Source organism: Elgaria multicarinata, chromosome 6 (assembly GCF_023053635.1).
Source record: "Elgaria multicarinata webbii isolate HBS135686 ecotype San Diego chromosome 6, rElgMul1.1.pri, whole genome shotgun sequence".
Taxonomy (NCBI): domain Eukaryota; kingdom Metazoa; phylum Chordata; class Lepidosauria; order Squamata; family Anguidae; genus Elgaria; species Elgaria multicarinata.
In genome coordinates this window covers 110,263,122-110,280,806 of record NC_086176.1, presented here as the reverse complement: position 1 = coordinate 110,280,806, position 17,685 = coordinate 110,263,122, and the positions used below count along the sequence as shown (strand labels likewise).

Sequence of the window (17,685 nt, the reverse complement as noted above, 5' to 3'; positions counted from 1 at the left end):
CCTGTCAGCTCTTAACAATACTGAGCACCTGTTTGGGGCAAGGCATCTGGAGGGGGTGGGGGCTTGGCAATCCTCCCTCTCCCTTCAGCAGACAAGGACCCTTTCTACACCCTTCTGCCCATGTTCCCCAGCAACTGATGCACACAGACTTAGTGCCTCGGATACTGGAGGCTAGTAGCCATTGATAGCCTTCTCCTCCAGGAAAAAAACTTTCTTAATATCACCAGCCCAACTTAGATCATTTTGTTGTTGCTGTTGTTAAACAACTGGGAATCTGGTCACTCTAGCTAAAGATGGCAGGGCTCCTGCAGCTTTAGCAATTGTCTAGAAAAGCGAACCGCCCAGAGAGCTTCGGCTATTGGGCAGTATAAAAATGTAATTAATAAATAAATAAATAAATAAAATAAAATAAAATAAATATCAGCAGCTGTCATTTGTATGCAAGCAGCACCTGCAATTCCCTCTTCATCACAACAGTTAAAGCTGCAGGAGAACTGCCCTCTTTAGCTAGAGTGACCTGATATGAAAGAGGGCAGGGCTCCTGCAGTTTCAACTGTTGTGATGAAGAGGGAATTTCACCAGATGCTTCATGTGTGCAAATGACACCTGCTGAAATTCCCTTTTCTGTGCCACTGTTAAAGATACAGGAGCCCCTGTCCTCCTTCTCCATGTGGTCACCCTAGGAGAAATGAACAACGACACCAATGCCCAAACACTCCAAGCTCCAATGGCAGATCTCGCAATGTGCCAGGATCGTCCCCTGGCCTTGAGAACCCGGCCGCCAGGTCTGCTGCCGCCCCGTTCTCCCCGAACCCCGTCTTACTTGAAGAATTTGGCTGCGGTGACATTCATCTGCCATTTGCACATCTGGAGGTTCTTCCATCGGTCAAACAATTCCGTCTGTTTCACCCTAAAAACAGGGGGCAGACGGGAGGAAAAATTAAAATAATCCTAAAAAACAAAGAGATTAAAAGCACAATTAAAAACAACAACAATAAAAGAAATAACAGCTTCCAGCCAATTAACACCTCCTTCTGCAACAGGCCATCTTACATGCTGAAGGCCTGCCTGAATGGAAAGGTCTTGGCCTGCTGGCAGAAGGACAGCAGGAAGGGAACCAACCTAGCCTCCCTTGGCAGGTAACTTCACAGCTGGGCTAAGAGGTTTCAGAGCTAAATCTCCCCACTCAAAGACAAGTTCGTTTGCCGCTTTGGTGAAAACTCCGCCACTCCGGCATGATGAAGAAACATAATACAGCGTGAAGTTGGGCAGATAAGAAGAGTTTTGGGGGTTCGTAACGTTGGTCATGCCAATGTAGAGCTTGTCTATCTATATGCCCTAATTACCCCGTGGTGGCTGCATGGCAGCGCTGTGTCGGTAAAACAATGCAGCCTCCAACCCGCAGCCATCACAGGGCATTTCCCTGAAGCTGCGCATTAAAAAAAAGTCACAGTCGAAACACAACAGCTTCATTTGTTGCAAGATCACCTCTATCCTTCTACCATGTGTCAGCTGTGGCCTCATTCAGGTTCACGCTGGAGGACGGATCGCGGCCGCTGATTGGTCGCTGGAAGTGTGGGGAGACTAAGCAAAGGGCAGGGGGCGGTTTCAATGAGCCAGGTGGCCATCAGAAAGCCCACACTCCCTCCTGCCGTGGGGATTTCCCGTCCCCACCCCACAGCTGCGATACTGCGAGGTTTTACCAGGAAGGAGCGGCAAAGCGGCCATGTGAAGACACCCCCGTGGTCACCAAACACCCCCTGTCATACTGGATGGTAATCACCCATCAGATAGCCAGCTACTGCTCAGAGAAACGTCTCCGCCAATTTACTTTTCCGCTTTCAGATATCAAACAGTCTTGCTGTTCTCCTGTATAAATGCATGGCTGCTAGGTTTTAGAAAGGGTGCAGGAACAGCGAGGTCTTCACTTGCCAGTGAAAAGAAGAGAGGGATTGCCAAATGATTCTTCTTGGGCAGGATTTTCCATGGTGCAACCACCGAGAAGGCCCTGCTCTCACTGAGCTAACCTCCTGAAAGGGCAGGCCTCAGTGGACGGAGTTGGTATTCACTCCCATGAGGAAAAGCAAAATGCTGTGCTTGAGCCTTTGTCACAGTAAGAACAATAACCCAAACTCCCAAAATGAGTAGGGGTCTGTCATATCTAACCCTACTTACTACCTCTGTTTTGGGAGAAGGTGTTTCAAGTAATCAATTAGAATCCGATTCGGACCTAGAAGAAGCAGTGCCAGACACCAACCAGCCTGTACCAGTGTGGGAGGAAGCTCTCACAAGCGATTCATCAGCTGGGAACCAGCCCTCTCCAGAGCTTATCTCCTCAAAGCCAAATCCTACACACTCAGTGGGAAGTGAGCTTTCTTCTGGAGGAGAGCACCCCGACAAGCTAGCTGATACTAAAGTCCGCCAGAAGCTAAAACGCACAGAGCGGAAGGAAGGTGTGAGAAAGTCAGTCTGACTAAGATTGAGCCAGAACCTGCCTCCACACCAAGCTCTTTGAAGTGACGGGCATTTGGGAAGGGGCTTCCTGTTCTCCTTAGTCGGACAACTATCTCGCTTAGTTTGCATAATTTTACCTAGGGGGAAGTTTCCAAGAAATTAGACTCTCTTCGGGTAGAAGAGCTGTTTGCTACTTAATAAAAGCTTTGTAGATTACCTAGCAAGCCTCGTCATTTGTCTCCCATCGAAAGCGGGAACTTTCTAAAGAACACGACAGGGTCTCACAGTGGGTTGTCTACACATACACGCACACTGGGGAAGGGGCTTGTACACATTTTAACCATCAAAATGACAGATATTTTCTTGTCCACTGAGCCCTGTTAAAGAAACTTGGAGGGGAGGGACCGACCCATTTCTAAGCCATCCCACAGCACATGTCTACATCTGCAACTCAGAAGAAGAAGCTGGACATCCCGAATTCTATGGGGAAATCATCATTTTCTAATGGGCCACACCAGATTAGAAAACCCTGTTGGATCCTGGATTGGATCCTGGTTTTTATTTTTCCACTGTTTTTACATTTATCTTGAGACCTGGAAGAAGTGAGGAGTCAGCAGAACATAATCACTTAAAGGTCAACGTTTCAGCTGGACACTTATTGAATTATTGAATTATTGTGGGGAAGGTATTTTTTGTAATTAATCAATTAGTGATTGCATCATTGCACAGGTCTGCCTATATAAGTAGCTGTGTTTTGCATGTTTGTTATTACTTCATCTTACCCCATCCTGATGTATGCTGCTGTGTATTGAATGTCTGTATTTGTATATGTGCTGCCATAACTAAATTATTTCAACTGTCAGCGATTTGCTTTTAACTTACAAAGAATCCTTTGCCTCATTGAGTCTTTGCTGCGTCCTAAACTGAGAGCCGCTGCTACTTCTGCTCAACCCTGGTTCAGAGCGTGATTTTCCAACAAACCCTACCGTTAAGTACCCTTCACACATTTATCTCACCTTGTCTTGAACACAATGAGGTTCTCTTTTCTCCTTCGCCTCCTCTACAAAGAAGGGCTTTAATGTTTTAAATGGGTGAGATTTATAATCTTCCATAAACCACTCTTAAAGAACTAGGTCATTTTCGTACTTTAGACCAGTGGAGCATGACAATTTGGGAAATCTCCCAGCAGGGGAGAATAGCCAAAGGAGGCGGGAGAGAAAGGGATTGGGGTTTTTTGTTTTGTTTTTAGAAAGGAAGCTAGAAAAAAACCAGCAATGGACTCAATAAGGAGATGTTGGCGGGAGTCAGGCATGAAGATTCAGCATGGTTGACACTGTGCCAATCCCACTGTTTCTTGCGACTTGCCCAGGCCTGGCTCGAAATCTGAGGGGGCTCATAGCCAAGTGCCTCCTCCTATGTTGGTGGGTCCTTGGCTGAGGCCTTACCTGGCAGTGAGGGCAGGCAGCCATTTTGATTTCTGATAATGCTCCAAAGCAAGGCTGAGCAACGTGCGGCCCACGAGCTGCAGCTGGCCCCCAGAGAAAGTTTTCTGCCACCCCCTCATGTTCCCTACCTCTGAGACACAGCCCCCATCGTTTCCGGTGATTCTGGTGGGGGACAAGGCACATTGAGGGCAATGTGGTGAAGTTAATATATAGCCACCTGCCATTACTGCCATCAGGTAAGTCCTACAGGCATCACTGCTGGTGGGTCCTGTTGGGATGCTGCAACGGTCTCCTGCAAATTCTCTCCTTTGCTCCTCCTGCCCTATCGTTAACCAGCAAACCCAGGATCAGGAAATAAAACGCAGCTCCCCCTGAGCGTGGTGGCCGAGTTGGGATTTGAACCCAGGTCTGTCTGGCTAAGCTCCAACACAGTGTCCACCATGATCGCGCGCAAGTGCCTAGAAGGGAGACCAAGGGGTCACTTACATCGAGAGCACCTTCACCTCAGTGATATCCCGCCTCAGTTCCAGGCATTTGGAGGAGTTGTACTCAAGCGGGCCTTCGTAAAATTCAAAGTACCTGAAGAGGAAGAAGAGAGGGAGAGGAGGAGGAGGAGGAGAAACAGAAGAAAAATATAATCACTACCTATCCACTTAGGGAATAGACGAGCCTTCACCAGCCTGGTGCCCTCCAGATGTGTTGGACTGAATCTCCCATAATGCCAAGCTGCCTTGGCATTATGGGAGTTGTATTTCAACACATCTGGAGGGCACCAGGCTGGGAAAGGCTGAAATAAGACACATACTCACATATCTTTTATACTCAACTGAATGATCTGGGTGGAGACAACCACTGCCTAATTATTTATTATTTGTTTTTCATTGCATTTATATCCCGCCTTTTTTCCTCCAAGGAACCCAAGGCAGTGTGCATAATCCTCCTACTCTCCACTTTATCCTCACAACAACCCTGTGAGGTAGGTTGGGCTGAGAGTCTGTGGCTCTCAGTATATGAAGGGGTTAAACGTACACAAAATAGCAAAGACTTAATAAACGACTTATTAACTGCAGCTAGATTAATAATTGCCAGGAATTGGAAGGAACAAAGGGATTATCAAATAGAAGAATGGTATAAAGAAGTCTGGGATATAGCTATTAATGACAGACTTACGAGTAGTATTAAAGTTAAGAGGGGAATGCTGAAGCGAAATGACTTTGATGAGATTTGGAGACCATTTGTTAAACTTGTATTAGGAAAAGGGAAAGGGAGTAAACCATCACAGGATACATTACAATTTTGGAAAGGAGATAAGGGTCCCGGGGGTGGGTTGCATGAGATATTATTATATTATTTTAATAAGTTCTTTTTCCTCCTCTTAATTTCATTATTGTGGTATATTGAGTTGATGTAGCATGATTATTGTATGTGTTATAAAATCATATATCTATATATATATGAATGACACAGGAGCTCGGTCCTCCTTTTCATATGGTCACCCTACTTTTGGCTCATGGCTTGTATATACGACTGGGCTCCTGCAGTCTCTTGGGGCTAATTTACACCAAGCAGGATATTGCGCTATGAAAGTGGTATATAAAAGGCAGGAGCCACACTACTGCTTTATAGTGGTATTGAAGTGCCCTGACAACTGTTGGGGCCCATTGACACAGACCATTATACCGCTTTCATAATTCAATATTCTGCTTGGTGTAGATCAGGCCTTGCATAAAGAAGCCTCTTTTTTTCTGCTCACGCAAAGACTTTGTCCTTGTCATTCAGGTGAAACTGAAACCTTTGACTCTCTTGGGACAGGGGACAAATTGTGCCTTACGAAGTTTTCCAGATGGCCGCACCCTCTTCTCTCTGGACCCAACCAATTTCAACCAACCACGAATCGTTGGGCCATTTCCTGGCTTTTGTAGGTTAAAATGCCTATCCTAAGGCTTTATTTTATTTATTTATTTATTTATTTATTTATTTATTACATTTTTATACCGCCCAATAGCCGAAGCTCTCTGGGCGGTTCACAAAAATTAAAACCACAGTAAAACACCCAACAGTTTAAAAAATTATTGGCAGTATGAGCTTTAAGCTACAATATGCTGCCATTATTATTTTTATTCTTATTTCATATTTTTAGTCAGCCTTTTCAGTCCCACCCACCACTGCAATGCACCCCCCAAGAATCATAGAATAGTAGAGTTGGAAGGGGCCTATAAGGCCATTGAGTCCAACCCCCTGCTCAATGTAGGAAGGCAGAGTTTCTCTGAAATTGAATTGGCCTTCAGGCCAAAAGAGATTCCTCACCCCTGAACTAAACATGAAATTTTAGGCAAATAGTATACGGTACAATGGAGCACCTGCTTTCACCCTTAATAATGGTCCTTCCTGATAAAGCAGATGAATGAGCATCAACATTACTTTGTCGGCAGCTAAATCCTTAAATGTTGCTATTAGTACTACCTAATGAGATGAAGACTGGACCTGACAGTTTCATTTCAGGATCCAGATGTCCCTGCGAAGAGGCAAGATGGGTGTCTACAAGGTCTTTTCAGTGGTGGCTCCCCATCTGTGGAATGCCAAACCAGAGAGACTCACCTTTTTGGCTAGTGAAACCCTCTCTGTTCCCCCAGGCCTTTTAAGAACTGTTTTTAGCACTTTTAGTTCCTCACACTGTTTTATTTTGTTACTAGTTTTACTTTGTTTTTTTATGCGCTGAATTATTTGCTGCTGGTTTTATGATTTGCAGTTCTTATTTGCAATTGTATTTTATGTTTCTAATTAAGTACCCCACTCAGTCTAAAAGTGCAATCAATACATCAATACTAGGCCTTCAATGCTTGATCACTGAAATTATCCCTGATATTGTAAACCAGGGTGGATAAAAATCAATATTTTAAAAAATAAATTTTAAAATATGGATTTTTTTTATTTAATTCGATTTTTTTTAATAAAATGCTTTTTGAGGGAAAATCTATCTAAAGATAGTTTTCTATTTAAGATACATGATAGTCCAAAGGTTATTCATCATGAAATAAGGATTAATTTTTAATTATGTAGCATGAGGCTATATATTTATGCAAGGTTTAAATTTTTTGGTAAATGAATTTCATTAATCCATTCACCATGTCATGCTCTTCCAGAGATTTCTGTAAGATTATTGGGCATTTTTCTATCTAGAAGATATTATCACAGATGCTTGGTTTTACAGTTCTCAAAACTGTGAATTTGTGTCTGCAGAAATCACAATCCCATTGTTCCTTTGCAAATCTATGTACACAGAATCAACCCCTTACCTCTTAAGTGCTAAGTTTTTAAAAAAATATCAATGAATAGAGCACACTCTTTGGTGGGGGGGGAAGTCACATGATTAAATCGAGTGTTTCTGAGTAGTGATTTAAATCGTGATTTAAATCAAATTGATTTAAATCAAATCCATCCTGTTGTAAACTATGTATTTCCTTTTGACTTGTCATTTGTTTGCTCTGCATTGTGGTTAGTTGACTGATAAATCTTGGTTGAGTATATTTTGAATCAATTAAAGTTTCTAAGTGGTCTTCAAAGTTAGCCCCACATATAACTAGGGATGTCAGAAAAATCCGTTTTGGAGTGGAGTTTTCCAAGTTGTTCCAATTCCTGTTGTGGCCCCCAACACACTCTGTGATGAGTCAGGGCAATTCACAGATTTCCCAGGAATTTTGCACATTTTTTTCCTGCAGGTTCTGCAATCTGAAAATTTCTGAGCAACTTGGCATGAATTACGGATGAATTTGTGCAAATTTGGCCATAATTTGAGCAAATTGCTCAGGAATTTGTGCAAATTATGCAACCTGTGGAAAAAATGCACAAAAAATGTTCTGGAGCGAGGGGGAAAGCTCTCAGCTCGTTCACAAATGCAGCTCAACGGAACTCCATTGAATGAAAAAAGAACTGGATTTCACAGTGACGGACATCCCTACGTAAACAACCAGGCCCAGGAGCCCTTGCAAGTGAGAGTACACAAAACTGGGCAAGATGGACCACTGCTATGACTAGGGTGACCATATGGAAAGGAGGACAGGGCTCCTGTATCTTTAACAATTGTATAGAGGAGGGAATTTCAGCAGGTGTCATTTGTATATATGGAGAACCTGGTGAAATTCCATCATCATCACAACAGTTAAAGCTGCAGGAGCCCTGCCCTCTTTTGGAACTGGTCACTCTAGCTCCGGGCTGCCTCTTCCTTTTGCACTAACCACCGGGAGATGCAACCCCGTTCTTTCTGCACAAGGTTACACCCATGATGACGGGAGGAAATTACACAGCTACAAAGACAGATCAATAAATCGTTGAGGATGGTGTCTGTCATTCCTCAGCTGTACTGTCTGCAATTCCTAAATTAGAAAAATCCCAGCTCACATTTAAACAGCTCGTCTGCCATATGGGAATCCGTCATGCAAGAGGGAAACTTGGCTCATGAAGAAACTCCAAGAGAGAGGGGGGGGGGCGGGTTGGACGGTGCTGCCAGACAATTTTAGGATCAGGATATAAATATTTCCCAAGGTGGCCTGCTTCTGCTTCCTTGGCTGTTTCCTGTTCTTTCTGCAGTCCGGAAACTTTAACTAGTTCAAAATATGGCAGCCAGGCTGGTCACTGGTACACCTAGGGGGGACCACATTACACCTGTTTTAAGATCTCTTCACTGGCTGCCAATTAGTTTCTGAGCAAAGTAAAAAGTGTTGGTTATCACCTTAAAATCCCTACAGGGTTTGGGTCCAGGCTACCTGCAGGATCGCCTTCTCCCATACAATCCGCCCCACACGCTCAGGTCCTCTGGGAAGAATTTACTCCAGCCAACAAAAATTAGGCTGACAACTATTACCCAGAGGACCTTCCCTTCTGCTGCTCCCAGACTGTGGAACGGCCGGCCGGAGGGGACTCGTCAACTTAACAGTCTTTTAACATTTAAGAAACCTATAAAGACTGATTTATTCCGGCAGGCCTATCCAATGGAACTTTAGGATGTTTTTAGGATGTTTTAATAATGTATACTATGTTTTTAATTTAGTTTTATGTATTTTACACTTTTTGTTGTTTTCTGCCTCAATCCAAACAGAGAGGTGGGTAAGAAATAATAAAATAATAATAATAATTATTTATTTATTTATTTATTTATTTCTCCGCTGTGGCACCCCGGCTGTGGAATGAGCTCCCCAGAGAGGTCCGCCTGGCGCCTACACTGTACTCCTTCCGTCGCCAGCTGAAGAACTTTTTATTTGCTCAGTATTTTAACACTAAATTTTAACTTAAATTTAAATTTTACTGTTCTAATTCTGTATTTTAATCTTATATCAATTTCTGCTGCATGGTTTTATCCTGGTTGTGCTTTTTATACTGTATCTTGTATTTGTGTTTTTAGACAGTTGGTTGTTTTATTATGGTTTTAATTTTTGTGAACCGCCCAGAAAGCTTCGGCTATGGGGCGGTATCAAAATGTTATAAATAAATAAAAAATAAAATAAAATCATTTTTATTTAAAACATTTATAAATTTAAATTTTACTGTTCTAATTCTGTATTTTAATCTTATATCAATTTCTGCTGCACGGTTTTATCCTGGTTGTTCTTTTTATACTGTGTTTTGTATTTGTGTTTTTAGACTGTTGGTTGTTTTATTATGGTTTTAATTTTTGTGAACCGCCCAGAGAGCTTCGGCTATGGGGTGTTATCAAAACGTAATAAATAAATAAATAAATAAATTAAAGGCTTTGTTAAAAGCCATTATTACCCAAATAAGTGGATTCCCGCCCCCCGGGAAAATGGCCACAGCCAGAAGGAAAAACCACAAGAAAGATGAAGTCTATCCAAAATTTCACTAAGAGCACGACCCTATGCATCTTTAGACAGAAAAAAAGTCCTACATTTCCCAGCATGCTTCAGCCAACCAGGCTGTAATAAAGATGGAGGGGATTCAGAGTTATGGAATAATTGCACTCCAACAGAGTCGGAGGCCTCCGCGTGCAATCAAAAGGTAACATTCACATTTGACTTTTCTTGCCTCAAGCTGCGGCCAAACCTTTTCACCACATCACAATTAAAAAATTTGATAGGGATGGCAGCGGCCAAATAAAGTTGCCCGGGTGCTAGATTCAGCCTCTGGGCCATCCCAACTCTACATGAAGGTGTAAACATATCCGGGCCCTGTGCGTTTGGGATCTGATGTCAGTTCTGTTAACCTCGTGGAGGCAGGGAGCCCTTTTTAAAGCGCCACTACGGACTGCTTTTCATTTGCAAGCTGAATATGAGCCAACAGTGCAATATGGCTGCAAGAACGGCAAATGCTATTTTGGGCTGCATTAATAGAAGTATAGCTTCCAAACCACGTGAGGTACTGGTTCCTCTGTATTCAGCCCTGGTTAGGCCTCATCTAGAGTATTGCGTCCAGTTCTGGGCTCCACAATTCAAGAAGGATGCAGACAAGCTGGAGCGTGTTCAGAGGAGGGCAACCAGGACGATCAAGGGTCTGGAAACAAAGCACTATGAAGAGAGACTGAAAGAACTGGGCATGTTTAGACTGGAGAACAGAAGATTGAGGGGAGACATGAGAGCACTCTTCAAATACTTAAAAGGTTGTCACACAGAGGAGGGCCAGGATCTCTTCTTGATCCTCCCAGAGTGCAGGACACGGAATAACGGGCTCAAGTTAAAGGAAGCCAGATTCCGGCTGGACATCAGGAAAAACTTCCTGACTGTTAGAGCAGTACAACAATGGAATCAGTTACCTAGGGAGGTTGTGGGCCCTCCCACACTAGAGGCATTCAAGAGGCAGCTGGACAACCATCAGGGATGCTTTAGGGTGGATTCCTGCATTGAGCAGGGGGTTGGACTCGATGGCCTTGTAGGCCCCTTCCAACTCTGCTATTCTATGATTCTATGATTTGCTTTGCTTTTGCAGCCTCTTCCAGCCCACCTCTCCCCTCTGCAGCCGATCAGCACAGTCAGCTTGTGGATGTGCAAAAAGGGCTCTTTCCAAGCGCAGCCTGTCAGACGCCGCCCCACCCCCACCCCCCCAGAGACACTCTGCACTTTTGCCCACTCGCTCTCCGCTGCGACCACGATTTTTGCGTCTATTAACTCCCACTCTGGCTGATGCAATTACATGCAACTGCAGCTGCAGGCTTTTAACGCTGCATAAATAGCACAGGCGGGGGACAGATGCCCTTCCTCGGTTTGCTGTAATCAGCCCACTTCATCAAGTTGAAGTTTGGCAAGGAGGCGGCCGGCGGAACCAGCTTGGTATCGATCACTGACATTGTGGCCACCTTCTCAACCATGAGAGAGGTGCTTTGCCCATCCAAAACGCATTTGAACAACCCCTCGGAATGATCCCGGCTGTTGGGATAGTCCATGTGGTGCCTGGCTTTGGGATGGGGTTCCCAATATATTCACTGGTGCCACTCCCGTGCTTTTAGTATCCACCTCGCATGTAGAAATGTAGCAGGCAAAGCCTTTCCTGCATGAAAATAAAGTGATAAGGCATTTTTCAACTGCTACATTTCTACAGGGGACCTACCTGGAAAAGCACACTAAAATGTGCAATACTAGGCATGTATAGACCGAAAAAAGTCCTGCAACTCCTGGCTAGGGAATGGTAGGAGTTGCAGGACCTTTTTCAGACTAAATGTGCCTAGGATTGCGCCCTTGAGTGGCTGTCGTAGGACTTTTCTCAGTCTAAACGTACGTAAGATTGTGTCTTAACCGAATTCTTGTGTGCAGAGAAATCACCCAGGTAGGTGGTCCACTTTACGAAGCCACCCCTCTCTCTAAGCCAAAAGGGCTGCGCTGGCTTTCATCTTTGTAAACCGCCCAGAGAGCATTGGCTATTAGGAGGCATAGAAATGTAAGAAATGAAATGAAATGGCCGGGAATGATGGAAGTTGGAGTCCAAGACATCTGGAGGCTTCCAGGCTGGGGATGGCTGCTTGACGCTCTGAGCATTAAAAGAAACAGGAGCTACACCCCAATCAGGGGAATGAAAAACTCTAGATTGAAGACATTTTAAATGGACCAATTTCAACCGGGTACACAGGGGCATCTTCACCCACAGTATGATCGCAGCTTTGCAACTCAGCTTGCATATCACCCTGCCAGCAAGTAAAACCCTGAATAAGCAATCAGACTTGCTCTCCCTCCTTGCTTTAGATGGGATGTCTGATATATCAAAAAATATGTTTATTTGTTAGATGTTCAACCTTCATCTTTTTGTTAAATGTAACATTTTTTAAAACTTGCAACATTACGAGCACAGGCCAATGTAAAACACACACTCAGACACACACCTGGCACCTCAGCCAACTCTGACTCCAAACTAAAGGGAAACCCACCCACCCCAAAGATCTCACCCGATCGAGAGGAAAAGGTACATTTCTGTCAAAAACAGTGAGGGCCCTTCCAAACTGACCCTGCTACTCTACTGCAGAGATCGCTCAAGAAGTCGCAGGATTCATCTTGGAGACTTATCTTTTTAAAAACATATTCTTAAACGTATATTTATGTGATCTTGTCCCTTTTTTCTTTCTTTAATCTAGCTGGTGAAGAAGGCCCACGCTCAGGGCCAAAAAACATAAGGCTACTTCTTGGAATAAAACCAAATATACTTTTTTTCCCCCCAACAACTTGAGACTTGGTTTATTTGATTGGATCATTTTCAATGTTCCCTAGTTTTGTTTTACACCAATCAGATTAAGCCAGCTGCCCCCATCCTGATGTGATGGAATACAACTCCCATCCTCCCCAGCCAGACTGGCCAACAGGAGTGGACTAGGTTAGGGAAGGCTCAATTAGACAGTGGCCTGGTTCAGACAACACGCTAAACCAAGCTGCTTAGCCAGAAAATAGTTAATGGAATGCATTCAGTTCAATGATTTCCCTTAACCATTTTGTGGTTAAGCAGCATGGTTTAGCGTGTTGTCTGAACCAGGCCGATGCTCAGCTGGAGACAGCCAATGATCTGAGAACACAGAAACACAGAAATATCGGAAGCTGCTTGTACTGAGTCAGGCCCTCGGTCCATCTACCCCAGTATTGTCGACACAAATTGGCAGCTGCTAGAGCAGTACGACAATGAAACCAGTTACCTAGGGAGGTCGTGGGCTCTCCCACACTAAAGGCCTTCAAGAGGCAGCTGGGAAGCCACCTGTCAGGGATGCTTTAAGGTGGATTCCTGCATTGAGCAGGGGGTTGGACTCGATGGCTTTAGAGGCCCCTTCCAACTCTACTATTCTATGATTCTATGCTCTCCAGAGTTTCAGGCAGGATCCTTTCCTTGCCCTACCTGGAGAAGCCAGGGATTGAACTTGGGACCTACCGCATACAACGCATGTGCTCTATCCTCCTGAGCTATGGCCCCTCCCCTAAGGCATGAGGCAGCTCTGTGCATTCTTAAGTCCCTTTCAGTACTAAAATGCTGCAGGAAAAACCAGCACCTTTCCCCTCTAGCTACAGCAGATTTTGCTGCCGGGGGTGGGAGGCGGGGAGAGAACAGGGTTTAGCTCCCCACAAGACCACATTGAGATGTGAGCATTAGAGGCTTTAACATCACTTTGTGCTCATATTCGGAGCCGGAGAATAGTGTGACAATTAGGAAGACGCTGGGAGGGAAATAAATGACCCTTAATTGGCACGGTTGAATATACTTGCTACCTACAGAATTGCCAATGGGGTATCCCAGGTCTTTAACCGCTGCTACAATTTTAGCCATCAGAGCTCTTCCTGCTGTGGAGATGGATTAATGGTCATACGTCAGTGGCTATTCCATAGCAGGCAGCCGTTGATCATAACAATGATGCTGATATTAACAGCTTATGTTTTATCAAGACTTTTACACACATTATTTCACTGTTCCTTACAAATCCCCGGTAAGGTAGGTCTGTCCTATTATCCCCATATTGCAGGTGGGAGGGTTGAGGCCAAAAGAAAGCGGAGTTTCTCAAGAGTTCAAGATCCAAACTCAAGGAGTCAGAGATTGTTTCCTAACCCTATAGGAGCCAAGAAAGAAAGAAAGAAAGAAAGGCAGGCAGGCCAGCTGCCCATTACTAGGGTGCTGCCTCTTACCCCAGACCAGCCTTCCTGATGTTCTGGATTACAATTTCCATAATCCCCAGTCACCACTCTCAAAAAGAAGGCTGCCCTAGACTCTGGTGACACACCTTTAAACACACACAAAACAGCTCCCCATTTAGGTTAATGAAGCTGATTTTTATGCTGGAGCTGAGCGAATAGTTCTTCTTAGGAATTCTTTTTGGCTCAATGCTGAAGTTGGGGGATAGTTGCAGAAAGTCTTGCCAGTCACACACACACACACACACACACCCCTTTGGGGTTATTGCCCGTTTCATAGTCCTGATAGTGGCGGCAATTATAATCCTGGGAGCCCTTGCGGCTTTAGCCCACACCCCACAAGGCTCAAGAGTGAACTGCCGTCACTCTGAACTGGCTTCATGATGGCATCACACCGTAGGATGCTGCAGCAATCTGGATATGGAAAATACTTCCTGCCCTCACTCAAAGCCTTGTGGGGTGTTTTTTTTTCAAAAAGTGGTACCCACAAGCAGCTGAGAGCTTGATCACTACCCACCCCAAATTGCTGAAATGCCCCCCTGAAACTTTGCAACCCAGAAAGAGCATGGTATTGTTGCAGGAAGGGGGTTGGCTCAGCACTATGTCAGACAGAGATTGAGCTCCTCTACTTTAAAAACAACAACAACACACTGCCTTACCAGGGCGTTCTGCTTCCGTTTTCATTCTGGGATTGCAATCAGCTCAATTACACAGGCGGCCACGTGGTTTGAATTGAATACTTCCTTTCTCTGCATGTTCCATTCAACTCAATAAAACTGTGCCATCTAGTGGCAGAATTATAGCACACCAACAACTTTACACAGGGCCAATTTTGCAGATATTCTTTTAAAAAGCTGATTATCTCTGTGTTTTCTGACAGCGGGATAACAGCGGTATAGTGCAGGAGACACCCTGGGCATTGACAACATCACGTAATGGACCTGCAAACTTCTGTTACTGGCCAATCACAAATATGCAATGAATTGCTTGTTTAGAGAAGCTCTAATACCATCGGTCCATCTAGCCCAGTAAAGTCAACTCTGATCTGTGGCGCCTCTCCAAGGCGTCATTCCCACCCTGAGCCCAGACATCCTGGGTATCGAACCCGGAACCCTCTGCATGCAAAGGATGTGTTTCACCCTTCAGCTATGGCACCTCCCCTTCCTGTGGCCAACCCCTCCTGCGCTCAGATGCCCTGTGTATTTGTGTACCTGGTGCCTGTGTCAGGACAACTTCTCAGGGCTCCGCCATCCGTGAAATTGAGACTGCCGGTCCAATTGGCTTTTTCCTCTCCACTCTGCCAGCTAAACTGCAGCCCACTAGCAAGAAAACGAGGCAATTGATATTTCACATCATTCATCGGCTCAGTTCTTTTCAGCATCGATTATACGGTGGACAGAATACATTTTTTTCCCCAAAAGCCAGGAATGAAAGGGAGGGCCCATAAGTCATGGCTTTATTATTAAAGCTTAGGGTGGCATGTATTTATTTTCGTTTCGCTTTGAAAATATCAGAATATTATTTTTCAATTAGTTAAGCCACCCTGCAGAATCTAAGGTGTGGTTTTTTCCAATGCTAGCAGACCTAAAACGCCTAAAAAAAGATTTTAAAAAAGAAGAGAAAGAAGACATAAGCGAAAAGAGCCATTTCTCTTTCAGATTTCTATGTTTGTTTCCACAAGTACAGTACAACGTAAACCAGAGGTGGGCAACGTGTAGTCCTCCAGAAGTGTTGGAGTAAAACTCCCATTGTCCCCAGCCACCATGGCCATTGGGAGGATGGGAATTGCAGTCCAACAACATCTGAAGTAGCCCTACGGCCACCTTCAAGCCACGTTGGCTAAACATGTGGAACATAAATGTAGGGTGACCACATGGAAAGGAGGACAGGGCTCCTGTATCTTTAACGGTTGTATAGAAAAGCGAATACGAGCTTGCAGCACCTAGTGATATTCCCTCGTCATCACAACAGTTAAAGCTGCAGCAACCCTGCCCTCTTGATCAGATACTAAAGAGGGCAGGGCTCCTGCGGCTTTAACTGTTCTGATGAAGAGGGAATTTCACCAGGTGCTGCATGCATACAAATGACTCCAGGTGAAATTCCCTTTTCTAGACAACCGTTAAAGATCCAGGAGCCCTGTCCTCCTTTTCATATGGTCACCCTAATAAATGGGTTGCCAGCCAGCTCAACCCCCTGGACTTTCAGTGGATGTTGTGGATGAAGCTGTACATGCAGGCACACTTGCATTCCAAGAGCCTATGCACACATAGCTGTACATGTACAGAGTTCTGTTGATCCCTTCCGCTGAATGCATGGAGGTCAGAGGGGCAGCCTAGTGGGTACAATCCTGCTGCATGAAGGGCAGGGGATTGATCCAGACCCTTCAGTACCTTTACCTCCTGTGCCACCAGCGCTCTGGGCCTTCAACCAATCAGAACAGACTTCTAAAGCAAAGGCCACAGAACTGGCCTGCTTTCTGTCAGCTGACTGCACAACCTGAAGGTGGTCAGCTGACCTTGCTGACCAATGGAGAGGCACCAGGCCCTATAAAAGCTTTCCTTCTAGTCTTGACCAGCAGATTGAGCAATTGGTCCCACCAGGGAGCACTGCAGAGGATGAACCTTATCTTGCCTTTTACTGGCCTGGCCCTGCCTTGCCAAACTGGTATTTGACCTTCAGCCTGTCCATGGCTACATCCCCCAACCTCCGGCCTTCAATTCCTCTTTGCCTAAGTTGGCACCTCATCTCCTGTTCATTCATAGGGCTCATCTACACTAAGCAGGATATTCTAGGATGACCATATGAAAAGGAGGACAGGGCTCCTGTATCTTTAACAGTGGTATTGAAAAGGGAATTTCAGCAGGTGTCATTTGTAGATATGGAGAACCTGGTGAAATTTCCTCTTCATCACAAAAGTTAAAGCTGCAGGTGCCCTGCCCTCTTTTAAATCTGGTCACTCTAGTATAGCTCCTGCAGCTTTAACTGTTGTGATGAAGAGGAAATTTCACCAGGTTCTCCATATATACAAAGGACACCTGCTGAAATTCCCTTTTCTATGCAACTGATACAGGAGCCCTGTCCTTCTTTTCATATGGTCACTCTAGGATATTCCACTATGAAAGCGGTATGAAAGCGGTATATGGTATATGTCAATGGGCCCCAACAGTTGTCAGTGCACTTCAATACTGCCATAAAACAGTCGTGTGGCTCCTGCCTTTTATATACCACTTTCATAGAGCTTTCATAGTGGAATATCCTGCTTGGTGTAGATGAGCCCTAAGTCTCACTATTGCACTGACTCACATTCCCAGCACTCTGCGTCAGGTCTGCACTCCAAGGCAGCCTGTCCCAAGCTAGGCTGCCAGCCTGGGCCTGGGCTCCAGCGTGGATTCAAAGAGCAGGTGGGAAGAGGGCTAAAAGGCCTGGAAACCCTACTTTCCAGGGTTAGCAGTGGGATAATTCATAAAATCATAGAATAGCAGAGTTGGAAGGGGCCTACAAGGCCATCGAGTCCAACCCCCTGCTCAATGCAGGAATCCACCCTAAAGCATTACCGACAGATGGTTGTCCAGCTGCCTCTTGAAGGACTCTACTGTGGGAGAGCCCACAACCTCCCTAGGTAACTGATTCCATTGTTGCACTGCTCTAACAATCAGGAAGTTTTTCCTGATGTCCAGCTGGAATCTGGC

At 44.9% G+C, this 17,685-nt stretch overlaps 1 protein-coding gene across 2 annotated transcripts in view; it reads right to left on the bottom strand.

The window, feature by feature from the left end:
- ST8SIA5 (ST8 alpha-N-acetyl-neuraminide alpha-2,8-sialyltransferase 5) overlaps positions 1 to 17,685 on the bottom strand; it is a 63,390-nt gene that overhangs the window by 19,391 nt on the left and 26,314 nt on the right. The window contains exons 2-4 of one of the 2 annotated variants that reach the window (XM_063128289.1): positions 15,208 to 15,315; positions 4,386 to 4,478; positions 824 to 910 (exon numbers count right to left, since the gene is read on the bottom strand). In XM_063128289.1, coding sequence (XP_062984359.1) covers positions 824 to 910; positions 4,386 to 4,478; positions 15,208 to 15,315 — 288 coding nt within the window. The remainder of the gene's footprint in view (positions 1 to 823; positions 911 to 4,385; positions 4,479 to 15,207; positions 15,316 to 17,685) is intronic. The other variant, XM_063128290.1, reaches the window with a different exon arrangement.